Source organism: Brachycentrus maculatus, unplaced genomic scaffold (genome assembly GCF_059751285.1).
Source record: "Brachycentrus maculatus isolate JH-2025_06_01 unplaced genomic scaffold, ASM5975128v1 h1tg000293l, whole genome shotgun sequence".
Lineage (NCBI taxonomy): Eukaryota > Metazoa > Arthropoda > Insecta > Trichoptera > Brachycentridae > Brachycentrus > Brachycentrus maculatus.
In genome coordinates, this window is record NW_028281044.1 from 594585 (window position 1) to 610734 (window position 16150).

Here is a 16150-nt window from a genome sequence, read left to right on the forward strand (position 1 = left end):
CGAACACAAAAATAGTTTTCGCTAAAATAAGATATGAGTATTTTTATAAACTCTATTTTTATACAAATGACTTCATTTTTCAATGTAAATAAATTAAGGATTCCGAAAATTGATTCAGTATTTTGAAAAAAAGGCCAAAAGCAATTTCAAACGGTTCAAAAGGGTAGCTTGAAGGACGTTTATAAATATCTTTGAAGAAAATCATCCCTTAAAATAGAACCTTCTTTTAATCGAGAAATGTCAATTTGAACGAATGTTATATTTAAATAGGCATTTAAAGTTTTTTTTTAATAAATCTTACCTGTAAGTGATTTTATTCATCGTTATAATATATGTTCAATTACTGCAGAGTAAGTTTGATTTTGGCGTTGATATATTTTCATGTTATTATTAGCGGTCTATAAATTAACGTCCTTTAGCCATTAATTACCTTCATGTAAGTAACGATCAACATAACAATGCAGCAAAAAATTGAAGTGCCCTATGCACCATTAAGAGCGGTTAAGGGTCACTTGATTATTTGTGTAAAAAAACACATATGTTTATCATGAACCCCCTGGGAATCGAACTCAGTACCTCCAATATGGTAGCCAAAAATGGAAGAGCATATATTTACCAGATATATACAGATGTAGGTGTTTAAACTCATTCTAACCCTTGTCCATACCCAATGATGCATAGGGCACTGCATCGTATTGAAGCGGTGTTATCTTGATCGTTACTTACATGAAGGCAAGGTAATCACTCTTGCGCTCCAGGGACCAGTCCAGGGAAATATTAAATAAATATTATAGTGTAAAATCACTAATATTTATTTTTACCCTCACCCCCCCCCCCCACGAATCGAACCCGGGACCTCCAACATACGGTAGCTAAACACGCTTTCAATATTAATAAACATCTCTTTCCACACAAAAATAATCACAATCGTGAATACATTATTTCTTTGTTTCTAATTGATGACAAAAGTGTAAAAACGGTTAAATGGCCCTCCTGAACATTTTACGTTTTGTCAGTTGGTCACGTTCTCCTGTACGACTACGATGTAGCTCACTCCTTTCAAGAACGTCATAAATCAAAAAACTTGACTTTTCAGGAGAACGTTTTTAAAGTTTAAAAATATAACACAATGTATTTAAAATAAATATCAAGCCACTTATTGAACTTTTTACTGTGCAACAGATCTTTTTAGGTAAAACCTGAAGGTTTTTTCTCCATTCGAAAAATATTTAGTATATTTAAAAAAATAATTAAACAATACCTTTTCTTCAATATGCAAAAACAACATTTTCTGCCCTGTAGCGGGTAAATATTAAGTTAAAAATATGGCTCTTTTTCTGGGATATAGTACATTTTCTGGGCATTCCGATAACTTGCACAACTGAAAATTGACGATTTTTGATTTATGACGTTCTTGAAAGGAGTGAGCGATGTATGTATATGGTGATCCCCAAATAAATTTAATACTATTCCTCATTTTTCATTGAAAAATAAGCATTTGGAGGTTCTTTCGAGGTAAAATATTATATTACATAAAATTTCTAACAATACCTTCTGAGTTAAAATGTCTTGAACTCGAATAACCATTCTCGGTTTCATTTCAAACTGTTAGACGAACACAAGGATGATAAATGTTGGGAACCATTGTGTTTCTCATAAATATAAGAGGTACTTAGTGAGGATCGGATAACAGCAAGACGAGAGTACAAAGGCTCTCAAACTTTCTCACCCTTCCGTATTTATTTTTGACATTTTATTAAAAAAAAAGTGCCGATGAAAGAACATGTTTAAAATTAGTTTTACTCGTACACAGAATATTAATTACGTTAACGGATATTAATGACCAATTAGTTACTCTTGTGTATTTTTAATTGTTTAGAAGGTGTTGATTGTTAGTAATACCCTAATACAATCGGTATTGAATAATACACAGTTCTAAAATATTGAATTTATTGTTTCGTCATTCACTTTGTGGTAAGACATGATGAAAGTCTAAAAGAAAAACACTTGTTTTTTACCACTTTTATACCACGACTTATATTTGTTTTATTTTAAAGACTTGTTTCTATCTTCAATTAATAAAATAAATATAACTCAATCGGACAAAACAAGTGATTTTCTCGTTTTTGAAATATGCGTATATTTTTTATAAATTCTTAATTTACAGCTTTGAAAAAAAAACTACATCCCAAACTTTAAAAACCGTTAAAAGTGGAACCATAAATTTAGTTTAAAATATGCGTTTATTTTTCCAAATTCTCAAATTATCTCTGAAAAAAAAACTTATCTCAAACTGGGACAATAAAAACTGTTAAAAATGTGATTATTTATAATTTATTTTTATGTGTTTATCTTAAAATAAAATAAAAAAAATATTGCTAACGGTAAAGAGCATTTCCGTTGGCACAATAAATTTTGTTAGAATTGCGTTTTTTTTTATCTTTTTATCTAAAAAATTCCCAAATTTCAAAAAGCGTTAAACTGTTTTATATTTGATAACGATAAATATTTTTACCGTATTTCATCATGAAATTAATGTCCGTACCATAAAAATATATATAAATTGACTATAATTGGATAGTGAACCCACGTTTCTTATAAAAGTTAAACTGCGTTTTGTCCTTGAAATACATATATTTCCTTTAAAAATATATTCACCCATGCATTATTTGAACATACTTGTAAAAAACCATTACTATTTAAAAAAATATATACATAAAATCTTGCGTAAAACCTCTACTTTATTTTATTCGTTATTAATAATATAATACACTACTTATAAAAAATTTTAATTATATTTTTTTCTGTAAAAATCCTCCTGTCTTATCATATACCGTAGAACGGGGCTACTTGAACTTTGATGTGTTACTTGAGCCCAGTACAAAAAAAATCTGTATTTGGTCTACAATAATGAATGTATCGACATGATTCATTGTTTCCCTGACAGGTGACACTTGTCACGATACTTCGATGGGTATCACGAACTATTTTTTTTATTTTTACTGGGCTCAAGTAACACATCAAAGTTCAAGTAGCCCCATTCTACGGTACCATATATAATATAGAATTTCATCTAGCCTTTCACCTGCCTGATAGGTTCATAATGACAAAATCCGGTCATTGGTAAAATAAAATAAAAATTGAAAACCCACAAAGTATTGTTTTGTTATATGTATGTATTTATGTTTGTTTAATAAATTTAGGAACAGTACAAAAACGTAATTAATTTGTATGTGTGTATGAGAATAATTGTAGTTCAAAATGCCAGTATAATGATTTTACAATCACTAAACCCGGTCACCGGTAAATTGTAAAAAAATATAAATAATAATAAATAATAAAACCCTTATCCGCACCCCAATGGTGCATAGGGCACTGCGTCATATAAACGCAGTGTTATCTTGATCGTTTACGCATGAAGGAAAGGTGATCAGCCCTCCACTTCAGGTACCAGTCCAGGGTAATATTGAATAAATAAAAAAAAGTATAAAAAAATAAAATAAATGTTTTTTTATAGTAATATATGAAATATGCGTTCGTTTAAATAAATTGAGCAACAGCAGAAAACTTTAATTAATTTGTATGCATGTGTGTGATAATAAGTGTAGTTTTAAATGCCAATCTGATGATTTCACAATGACAAAACCCAGTCATCGAGAAATTGTAAAAAATCCATTTGGTTGTTCTTTTTTTAGTATTACATGAAATATATGTTTGCTTAATAAATGGCGCAGCAGCAAAAAAACTTATTAATCTGTATGCGTATGTGTGAGAAAAAGAGTAGTTTTAAATTCTCCGAGTTATTGTAAAAGCAAAGCGATGTTTTTTTGTTAATGAAAGATAATAAGCAGAATAAAACTGGGAGTTTTTCCGCTGGTACAAGCATTAGCAATTAGGCAGCTTGGGGGCAAACCACACGGGTTACAAGTCGCGCAAGCTGGACACTAATGGCGGGTTTACATCTGACACGTGATAGCGGCTCGATCATCTACTGGCCGGCGCCCTATTCTCGGTTAGGGGGCTCCGAGCCGGCGCGCTATTCTCGGTTAGGGGGCTCCGAGCCGGCGCGCTATTCTCGGTGAGGGGGCTCGGAGCCGGCGCCCTATTGCCGGTGAGGGGGCTCCGAGCCGGCGCCCTGTTCGCGGTGAAGGGGCTCCGGGTCGGGGCTCGCCTCAGAACGAGGGGCGCGTGCCGTCGAGGTGTTGGCGACGAAAACGGCGCCTATAATGGTGGAGAAATAAAAAGAAAACAGCGTAAAAACCAACCTTTCCAGTTTCGATGGACGTAAATCACGGGAAATTTTATTTTGTTCATTTATTGATTCTGCAGTCACTTTGCGCTAATATCAATCCATTTTTAATTCACATTTTACTTGATAAATACTACTATTTGATTTAATCTATTATAATACGTGTTTCGATGCATTTCGCAACATTTTCAAACACCCCAAATGATGAGGAATGCATCGAACCACGATTCACAATAGATTTTTCAAGACTGTAGTATTTCTTCTACTTCTTCTTCTTCTTCATACCTTCACCCACGCCCGATGGTGCATAGGGCACTGCATCATATAAACGCAGTGTTAATCTTGATCGTTAACATATGAAGGAAAGGTGACCAGCCATCCGCTTCAGATACCAATCCAGGGTAATATTGAATAAATATTAGAGTGAAAAAACAATCATATTTATTTGACCCCCCACTCTCCTGGGAATTGAACTCGGGACCTCCAGTATGGTACACGAGCTTGGTGATCATTACACCACGGAGGCAAATCAAGTAACAAAGTGGGGTTTATCAGGAATTTTTTTGTTTGTTTGTTTGTGGTAACGCTGCATTAATCAGATGCCCTATGCACCATTGGGTAAATAAATATCGAGTCGTAAAAATATCAATACAAATTTACTAGAGTATCATATAAAACGAAGAAAATCAGATTATTTGAATTGGTAAAATAAAAATTAAACGGGTTGAAATATCAAAAGCAAACTTTTTAGAGTGGTTTTTCTTTTTTTTTACGTACATCATTAAAAATTCATGCGTGATAGCAACCCTCACCCTTAACATTTTACTAAACATACATTTGACTACGTATGTTTAAGTTTTTTGCAGTCAAAACTCAAGCAATGAAGAAAATACCACCTAAAATTGTACAAAAACAAATACAAAAATACAATTTCACTGTTGGCGCTGCTTTGAGCGCAAATCGCGGGAATGTTCATGACGTCGGAAAGAGGCAAACATTTTTTTTAAACGTTGTACAGAAGCCATGGAAAATAAATACGTCATAATTTGCAGATTTTTTTTTGTTTCGAAATAATATTTCGTTTCAATATAAACTGTATTGTATCTTATTAATTAACGTTCTGGAGGTCCCGGGTTCGATTCCCGGAAGAGTCAAAACAAATATTAATGATATTTCACTCCAATCCAATATTCAATTAATACATTACCGCATTGCCAGGGCAGGATTGATCATTGTTCTTCATATAAATAACGATTAACATAACACTGCAACAATACGGTGCAGTGCCCTATGCACCATTGAGTGCAGATAAAGTCGCTTGTTTATCAGAGTGAAAAACCCTTATATTTATCATGACCCCTTGGGAATCGAATCCAGGACATCTAACATGTCAGTCAAACGAGGTGAAACACACAGCATTTGGCAATTAAGGGTCATATACATATAACATTAACATTTATTTTTGTCGGTCAAAACTGGACTCTACCAATTTTTACGTAATAGTTTGTTTATTCAAGAAAAAACGTATTTGTTAAACATTTTTTATGTATTGATAAAAAGAAAAGGAATGTTGATAAAGAAAATAATAGGAATAAATACTATAAATATTTTTTAAAAATGTATTGTTCAGGCTATCTAAAAACAGGACGGTTCCATTCAAAACGGGACGTATGGTCACTTTTGTCATATCGCTCACTCCTTTCAAGAACGTCATAAATCAAAAATCGTTAATTTTCAGTTGTGCATGTTTTTGAAATGCCCAGAAAATGTACTATATCCCAGCAAAAGCGGCATATTTTTAACTTAATATTTACCCGGCATAGGGCAGAAAGTGTTGTTTTTGCATTTTGAAGAAAAGGTATTATTTATTATTTTTGTAAATATACTAAATATTTTTCAAATGGAGAAAAAACCTTCTGGTTTTACCTAAAAAGATCTGTTGCACAGTAAAAAGTTCGATACGTGGATTGATATTTATTTTTGATATATTGTATTATATTTTAAAACTTTAAAAACGTTCTCCTGAGAAGTCAAGTTTTTTATTTACGACGTTCTTGAAAGGAGTGAGCGATATATTTAAATTCATGTATTGTAAATTTTTCTTGTTTTATTTCTTCAAGAATGTTAGAAAAAAGTGTCATTCGGCAGTCGCAAATTTAAATCTGTGTATAAAAATTTAATTCAATGAGTTTTTAAATATATTTGGAATATATATGCAGATTGTAAATAATGATATATTTTGGTTGCTACCTCGAAAACATGGGTGTGGAAAATATTTCACAACAAATCGGCAATAATTTCTACAAGTTATGAAATACATTTTTGCACATTCAGATCGTAAATAAAAAGTATATTTTTTGTTACTAACACAAAAACGTGATTTTAGAAAATATGATTTCATTGAGTTATGAAATAAACATGAAGCATAAACAGAACGTTAAGAAAAGATGTACTCTTAGTGGCTATATATATATATATATATAAATATATATATATATATATATATATATATATATATATATATATATATATATATATATATATATATATATATATATATATATATATATATATATATATATATATATATATATATATATATATATATATAAATATAAATATATATATATATATATATATATATATATATATATATATATATATATATATATATATATATATATATATATATATATATAAAAAATATATATATATATATATATATATATATATATATATATATATATATATTATATGTATATATATATAAATATATATATATATATATATATATATATATATATATATATATATATATATATATATATATATAAATATGTATATATATATATATATATATATATATATATATATATAATATGTATATATATATATATATATATATATATATATATACCCTTATCCGCACCTCAATGATGCACAGGGGGCTGCGTCATATAAACGCAGTGTTATCTTGATCGTTTACACATGAAGGAAAGGTGATCAGCCCTCCGCTTCGGGTACCCAGTCCAGGGTAATAATATTGAATAAATATTACAGTGAAAAAATCACTTATATTTATTTTACCCCCCTTGGGAATCGAACCCGGGACCTCCAGAACGGTAGCCGAGCGTGCTGACCATTAGACTACGGAGGCGGACATATATATATATATATATATATATATATATATATATATATATATATATATATATATATATATATATATATATATATATATATATATATATATATATATATATATATATATATATATATATATATATATATATATATATATATATATATATATATATATATATATATATATATATATATATATATATATATATATATATATATATATATATACATATATATATATTGTAGTCATACAAGAGAAAGAGACCAAGTGCATTTTTTTTTTACAAAAACGTGATTATTTACTATTTGATATCTTACTAGCTTAATATTGCCCTGGAAAAATCCCGAAGGATTTTCAACTTGGAAGTATAATATATTGACTTGTTAAAAATGACAAACTGCATTGATGTTTATTTTCTTGCCAAGCAAAAGCGACTTAAATGGCCCTCCTGCACATTTTACGTTTTGTTAGTTGGTCACTTTCTCCTGTACGACTACGATATATACATTTTACGTAATTGACTTTTATCTTAAAACACCGTTTTCGCGTTGAAGAAATAAAATTATCTTCATAATAATTATATGCTTTTGAAAAAAAAATGCCATGCATATTCTAAAACACAAAAAAATTAATCATACATTCTTTAAAAAATCGAGAACGAAGAGACATTGTGACCTCTCCGGTGGACGCGGGGCGAATGAAGCGACTTGCTGAGCCTTAAGAAAATGAAATGTATTTTTATAATTGATACCTAATTTCAATATCATTATTATCGTTCGATAAAACTTACCACAATTAAACAGTGAAATTTGAAAAAAAACGTCGTTAAAAAAAAATATTCCACATACATATAATAGATTAACAGATAAACACAAAAACATACCTACATATAAGTGTGCAAGCAAAAATACTTATTTTTAATAAAATAATTAAGTTTTTTGTTAAAAACACATGATTAAGAAGAAAAAAATACATTATTTTAAACACGGTAAAATAAAGCATTGAAACCAGTTTTAAATAATAATAAAAATAACCAGTTGTAAAAAGGTACAATAATTGCAATGCTCTATACATCACTACCATCGGTTTTAGAGGGACCTTTTTACAAAAAAAATGCGTACACAGATCCGTTATATAATTAACCCTTGAATTATTTTTTTAAAAATTGATTCTACAGTCACTTTGTGTTAATATCTGCCCATTTTTAATTTAAGTTTTACTGGGTAAATACACCTATTTTTTATATGTATAGTTTATTTATAGAAATAGTGATATCAAGCAAAAACTTGATTTTAAAATAAATATTTATACCAAAATAAAATACAGTTTTTGCGTAATAGTTTTTTTTAAACTTAAACAAAATTATGGTAAATTAATTTCTCAATAAAATTATATCAAATCATGGTTATCAACTCCTGCCTTCTTTTATATATAACACAACAATTTGTATAGCCTCTCACCAGTCTGATGATGTCGGTAACGACGAAGCCCGGTCGCTGGTCAAATAAAAAAAGTGGAAAAGCTAAAAATATTGGTTTTAATCTAATAATAAATTAAATATTATATTATAAATTATAAATTATCTCTTAATTTTGTATGGCTACCAACACGTAAAAAGAAGCCAGCCATTTTAAATCCAACCTGCAAGTTGTTCAAATTTCAACCTAAATAAGCAAGAAGCCTCTAAACATTTATGTAATATACAAAATTAAATTAAATTAAAATAATAATACACAGTAATCTAACATATAGATATGAAAAATGTCAATGCCAGTTCTAAACCTACCATTATGGGCACAAAATCCATCATTCTCAACAGTTATTACAGTGATCTAATTGTAGTCTTGGTATCTTTTGAAACTTTGTGAAGTCGTTATTTCAAAATTGCATAGGGTAAGGGCGGGTGTTATTGGCAACTACATGCTCCCAGCTATTGGCACCGTTGATGTTACACTTTTCGTTTCATATCGGACATTTATTGTTGCCGGGGGTAAGATGGCAAACACAAATGTGGAGCAAAGGCAAAATGAAAGGAATGGGTAAATGAACAAAAGTTCATGGTGTAAAAATTGTATGCATAGTTTTTATTTTTTCTTGTGTATATATGTATAAGGTTAATTTTTCAATGTATAAAAAGGTACTGCACTGTCTTATACCTCCAGTAATACCTTGGTGGGTCTCAAAACATGACAAGAAAATAAATATATTCAATGTATGTGTATATATAGTTACATACACGTATGTGTGCCTGTGTGTAATCTTATATGTTTTTCCGTTTTTTTTTAAGAACAATTATATCCGTGTTAAGAACGTATTATTTTTATCATATTATATCAAACCATACATGTTTACTGCCATAGAGTTTTGAAGTTTAAAATATTTCCTATAGCTTTTTTCAATGTTTGATGCTGAATGCATACGAGAGCGATAACTGAAATGTAAAAAGTTTTTTTTTGATAAATCAATATGAATTAATTTGATATGAATAAATTTAGTTAAAAGGCCAATAATTGGGAGTTGCACCCTATATTCTTCTTCTTCATCTTGTCATGCAAAATAGTTATTTAGACATTGAAAATATGTCGAAATTATTTTAAATATGGGAAACCAGCTATTGTGTGAACAGTGGTGTATTCAAGAATATATAATTAATAAATTCGTTAAATATATCAGAAAAAATATATTTAAAATTTCGATATTTTTTTAAATGTTACATAAGACTACTTTTTCTGTCACTACTATCTTTAGTAAAAACATATGTGTGAAAAAAATACTAGTCTAATTATTTTGAATTGCCTCAAATAAGAAATGATTCCTTAAATGAAATGTCTTTATATCTGAACAAATTAGATATTATACTAAAAATTTAGTATGTATATTTATATTTAAATATATATATATATTTATATATATATATATATATATATATATATATATATATATATATATATATATATATATATATTATATATATATATATATATATATATATATATATATATATATATACATAAATATTGTATAATATACTATCAATATAGTATGTACAAGAGTTTTAACGACTAATTACACCCATCACACTAAGTACTAATTTTATACAAAAAATATTACGTAAATAGTGATGATTATTCTTGTAAATTTTATAACAGTTGTTTAAAATAATATTGCTGTGTAATGTTTCACAACAATGATAATATATACTTTCTAAATCCTATATAAGTTGTGACCATTTTGTTAGATTCACACCAGTCGTGATAAATATTTTTTGTAAGTTTCACACCAGTCGTGATAAATATTTTTTGTAAGTTTCACACCAGTCGTGATAAATATTTTTTGTAAGTTTCACACCAGTCGTGATAAATAATTTTTGTAAGTTTCACACCAGCTGTGATAAATACTACTATTGTACATCTCACACCAGTCGTTGTATCTACAAACTTTTAAAACTGGTATACCCTTTCCGTAAGTGTTACACCAGCTGTTACAACAATATGTTACAAGGTTCACACCATTTGCCGAAAGATACCAAGGTGCAAAGTGTTCGTCCGCAATCCAGTCCACATCCAAACACTCAACAAAACATCGACAGGAAAACAACAAGCAGACACATAATAAAAATTTGTGGTTGTTTTATGCTCACCGTAGCTACACGATGGTCCTGGAAGCAAGAGAGCGGCTTCAAAATGGCTGACTTCCTTACACACCACGCTCTCAGACAGAGAAATCATTAAACACACACTTTGGAATCAAAATAATAACAGAATAACAGACGAGCTATACTAAATACAAAGGTTGCTACTCCCAAAGTCCGTCATTACCCTTAAAAGTGCAAATTTGGTCTCGACGCTCTGGAAACAACAGCATCTTCAGTCTTCTTTATGGTACATAGGCTTGCCAGATTTCTAAACTGTTCAACTAGGTTACCGGAATGTAAATATTTGGAATGTAAATGTTTTTTAAGAGAGTTTTAGAAGGTAGTTTATTGTCATTGCTTTGAATAAATGGCTTCTGATTAAGAACTTACTAACTAGAGGTAATAATAAATGACACAAGAATTTAATAGGACGTGAAGTAAACTGACTGCGATATCGGGATTTTGTCTGAAAACCGGGAAAACTTGTCTGGCAAGCCAATGCATACATGTATAGAAATAGTACTCATTGTGAAACAAGGCAAAAAATATAGGTTTACTTTTCAAAAGATAAACAAAAAAAGATAAAGACATCCGAATAAAAAATTAATATGTCCCATTTCACAAGCAATAATGAAAAATCAACGAAAATTGATTACAAATCAAAGAAACACGTTTTTTATTTAAAGTCTTCACTCATGAATGATTTTATTTCAAGTTATTTCAAGTCCAGATTACTCCATTGACAACTGTTTTCTCTATATTTATACTTTATATATTTATATATCTATATTAATAATAATAATAAAAACCCTTATCCGCACCCCAATGGTGCATAGGGCACTGTGTCATATAAACGCAGTGTTATCTTGATCGTTTACACATGAAGGAAAGGTGATCAGCCCTCCGCTTCAGGTACCAGTCCATGGTAATATTGAATAAATATTACAGTGAAAAAATCACTTATATTTATTTTACCCCCCTTGGGAATCGAACCCGGGACCTCCAGAACGGTAGCCGAGCGTGCTGGCCATTACACTACGGAGGCAGACTATATATCTATATTTGACTTATTTCTCTATATTTAAGCTATAACTTAAAAATGCGCCATATTTCTTGTTGTTTTCAAATGAGAGAAGAGAACAAATTAGATTTTTAATATAAATAGACTGTTTGAGAATAGCACCCAACAAAAGAAATTTGTTGTTAAAATCAATAAACTCAACTAAAAATTAATTAATAAACCTTAAAATTAATAAAATTGTAATAAAAGTTGTTGGGAAGAAACTAGTACATAGACACCAATGAAACTCAAAACGTATTTTAAATTACATGTCAATTTAAAAAATAAAATAACTCCTATGAATATAGATATTTCAAAAACTATCAGCACACTTTTCACCATTCACAAGAAAATTATAATGTAATTTTAAATATTCAATTTAATTATTTAATCTTTCATTGTTTTAAAACTATTTTTAAATTTACTTTAAATGACAGATCTTGAAAAAAAAGCAAGAAATCGATTGGACGATCAGCGTTGGAAGTTTAGACTCATAAATCTAATGACATAACATATTACTTTTAACATCTCATCAAAGATGAAGAAGAATATGGAAGTCTGGGCATTTACGGGGCTAACGACCGTCATAGGCTGGTTTAATTGATCACTTTACACACGTGTAACATTCACCAATTCTACCCATTATTGACAACCACACTAGTCAAATTCTTGGAAGTTCTATATATATATGAACCAATTTAGAAACCTTGTTCTTGAATCACTAGATCTTCACTAGAGACATCTATTGGTGAGATGTAAAGAAGCTTTTAATTAAGCAGAAACTCTTATATTAGTATGTGAGGTCCGAATCCTGGATTATAATCACATACATGAGAAACGCCAGAAAATACCATTTTCATTTTTATTATTAAGCTTATAATTTGACCAGATAATTTAATTCCATATTCTTCTTCATCTTTGATGAGATGTTAAAAATAATATGAAAATAACTCCTGTAATTGGAGATAATCCAGATTTTGTGAACAAGTATTTGGACACACTCAAAATGTTGTAAATGACATAACATGTTGACATTCAGTCATCTATGAACTTTACTAAAATCATACATAAATATCTTTTCTAACTGGGTATAATAAAATACTTTTCTAGCTCTATTTTTATTATACGATGATATACACAAAATATGAATGTAATAAAGACATCACAATATGGTTCATGGCTACACCACTTAAGGGCTACGTTTAAAAAATAGCATACTACATTAATGGTAAAGATAATGATTTAAAAAAAATTATTCGTAGAAATAATATTAAAATAGCTATGGTTATTTTATTCTATGAGAAAAAAAAATATGTGTATTGAAACTCGGTAAGCCTTCCTACAATCGAAACACATCTTTACACGGTGGAACAAAATAGTCTATACGCGAGTCGCTTTATTTAAAAATTCAGACATTTTCCACCCATGAAAAGGACTGCAAAAATATATCCTTCATTGAAAGCCATCATTGCATCATTCCCTGAATGGGACTTCCTGAAAACCCTTTCAGGTCACTGAAAACCGGCCAAACTTTCAGGAAACATGCTTGATACATAAATATTTCAATTGAGTTCATGAAAGAACTAAACATTTTATCTGACATCTGAATACTTTCAGTACTTTCAGATACTATTATTATTTTTTCAACAAAACGTTAAAAAATTTCATCTTTTTTATATTTTTTATTTTACCTTTATATCTTTGTTTTGATTTTCCTCTATTCCATAAATTAAAAATGTCGCTAAATGCAGAGACATCGTTTTAAGCAAAAAAAAATATAAAAAAATTATACCACTTTCACCCTTTTGTTGAAAATATAAATGATTTAAATTAGCAGCTGGCGCAACAGGGTGAGATTACCGAAAATGTATACAACCAACAAAACTTAAAAGAATTCAAAGTAAATTTGATGACTCTTTGAAAAAAGGCTAAATTGTGATTTTTCAACTCAAATCTACCATCGTTTTTAAAATTGTAAAAACTGCCAGAAATTTGAAATTTTTTTCATTTATTTCCTTGTCAGAACTTTGCAATATTTACTTTAAAATTTCATGTTTTATTTTCTGAAATTGTGGATATATTTTACACTCTTTTTAAATTGATATACATGTATGTATTTATATGTGAATATAAAGAGATTGATTTTAAAATATTAATAGAGATTAATATTTGGACTGCGGCCATACGAAATTCCTCTTCGTTTCAGAGATTCCAGAGAATATTTCTGAAGACATCATCATAAATTTATGAATTTAAAAACAAAAATATCGTATAAGACTGTTTATCTGTTTTTTTAAATCATGTTATATAAAACAACACATATTAATAATGTAAATATTACAAGATTTTAGACATATCTACATATTTTATAGAATAAAAAAGAAATTTCTAAAGGCAGCAGACCGAAAAAATACTGACTTCCTTATATCAACGGTTGATATAATTCGCTTACTAAAAAAATATTTTTATCTTCGATTTCTGGTAGACTATACTTATTTTTAAAATAAAAAAAGGGATTTTATATTTTACTGGACGATTTCTGCTGGAGATGTTGTACCTATTAATATATATTATTTAAACTGAAATTTTGTTCAAACAAACTGCAAAGGAATGATGAAATAAGAGCCGGGATAAGGTATGGGCAATCGGGATATTTATCATGAGTTTCAAATCAGAAAGCCCCAAAAAATCTAAGGAATATCACAGACAGCTCAAGGTTAAGAAATTTAAAATATTTTATGAAATATTTTTAATAAAGGTTCAGAATAAATAAAAAAGTGGTCTTGATATTGAATATTCTTAGCTGAGAGAGATATTTATTAAGACGAACTTCTGTCAATGGAGTAGAATACACAGGTAAAAGTGTATTGAATAATAAACTGTTCTAGTCTTTCTTATTAGTATTTTTTGAAAATATCGAATTGAGGTAGTGTTTTACGAAAATGGCGTTAAAAAATAAAATAATAATAAAACAGTATTGTTTACATAAAAGTTAAAAAAAGCTACATCTATAATGAAAAACAACCGTAAAAAATATTATGATCATAATTATTTTTTTAAGGTTTTAGACACCATAACTTGTATTTTTGATTTCTAATGTCTAACATTTTTTCCATCAATTTATTGATGTTAATATCTCGTAAAAAACTTTTTACAATTACCATAACTTTACCTATTTGTAGATAGCGCTTTAATTTTTATTTTATTGAGGAAAGGCATTGAGATGGTATGAGCACATAAGAACCACAAAGCCTGATCATATTATAACTCGGGCAATCGTCATGGATCTTCCTCGAAAGACATCTAGAGGAAGACCAAATAATTCATGGATGCTGCAGAAAGAAAACATGATTCAAAGGCGTGGCCTAGGTGACGTTATCCATGAAGGATCTACAACCTGAGGACGAGGAGACCTGACCCCAATAAAAAGACGATATGTTAGGAAGAAGATAAAAATGATGCCTTATCCCAGCTCTTATAAAAAATACATATACAAGGTTTTAAAGACCAGTATATATGCCGATAAAAATACAAAATTATATGAAGAGCATTTTTTAATGTTACAAATAATAAAAATCAGAATTTCTTACCGTGGTTTTCTCCAAACACCTGAGCAGATGGTGATGCTGCAGCTCGAAGATGTCCTCTTCTCTTCCACCATCGTCCAGCTCTATCCCGGACTCCTGGGCCGCCAGTCTCGCCTCGGCGGCCTTCTTCTTGGAAACGAAGGCCGCCCCTGACGAAGCCTTGGCGATCCTGATGCGGGCCAGGCGGGCTTTCTGCAATTAGTAAATGACGTCACGTTAGAACAGTGGAAGCCAAACTTTTAACTGCAGATAGTTGGTAGGATTCCATTTTCAATCGTTGGGTAATACATATCGCTTACTCCCTTCAACAACGTCATATATCAAAAAACTTGATTTTTCAGGAGATCGTTTTTAAGGTTTAAGATTATAATAAAATGTATTAAAAATAAATATCAAGCCACTTTTTGAACTTTTTACTATGCAACAGATCTTTTTAGGTAAAACCTGAATGTTTTATCTCCATTAGAAAAATATT

At 29.5% G+C, this 16150-nt stretch overlaps 1 protein-coding gene across 3 annotated transcripts in view; it reads right to left on the minus strand.

Annotated features, from left to right (window-relative positions):
* Positions 1-16150, minus strand: part of Shal (Potassium voltage-gated channel protein Shal) — a 169492-nt gene that overhangs the window by 66426 nt on the left and 86916 nt on the right. For all 3 annotated transcript variants that reach the window (XM_088267341.1, XM_088267339.1, XM_088267340.1), the window contains exon 4: positions 15679-15867. In XM_088267341.1, the coding sequence (XP_088123467.1) occupies positions 15679-15867 (189 nt within the window). The remainder of the gene's footprint in view (positions 1-15678; positions 15868-16150) is intronic.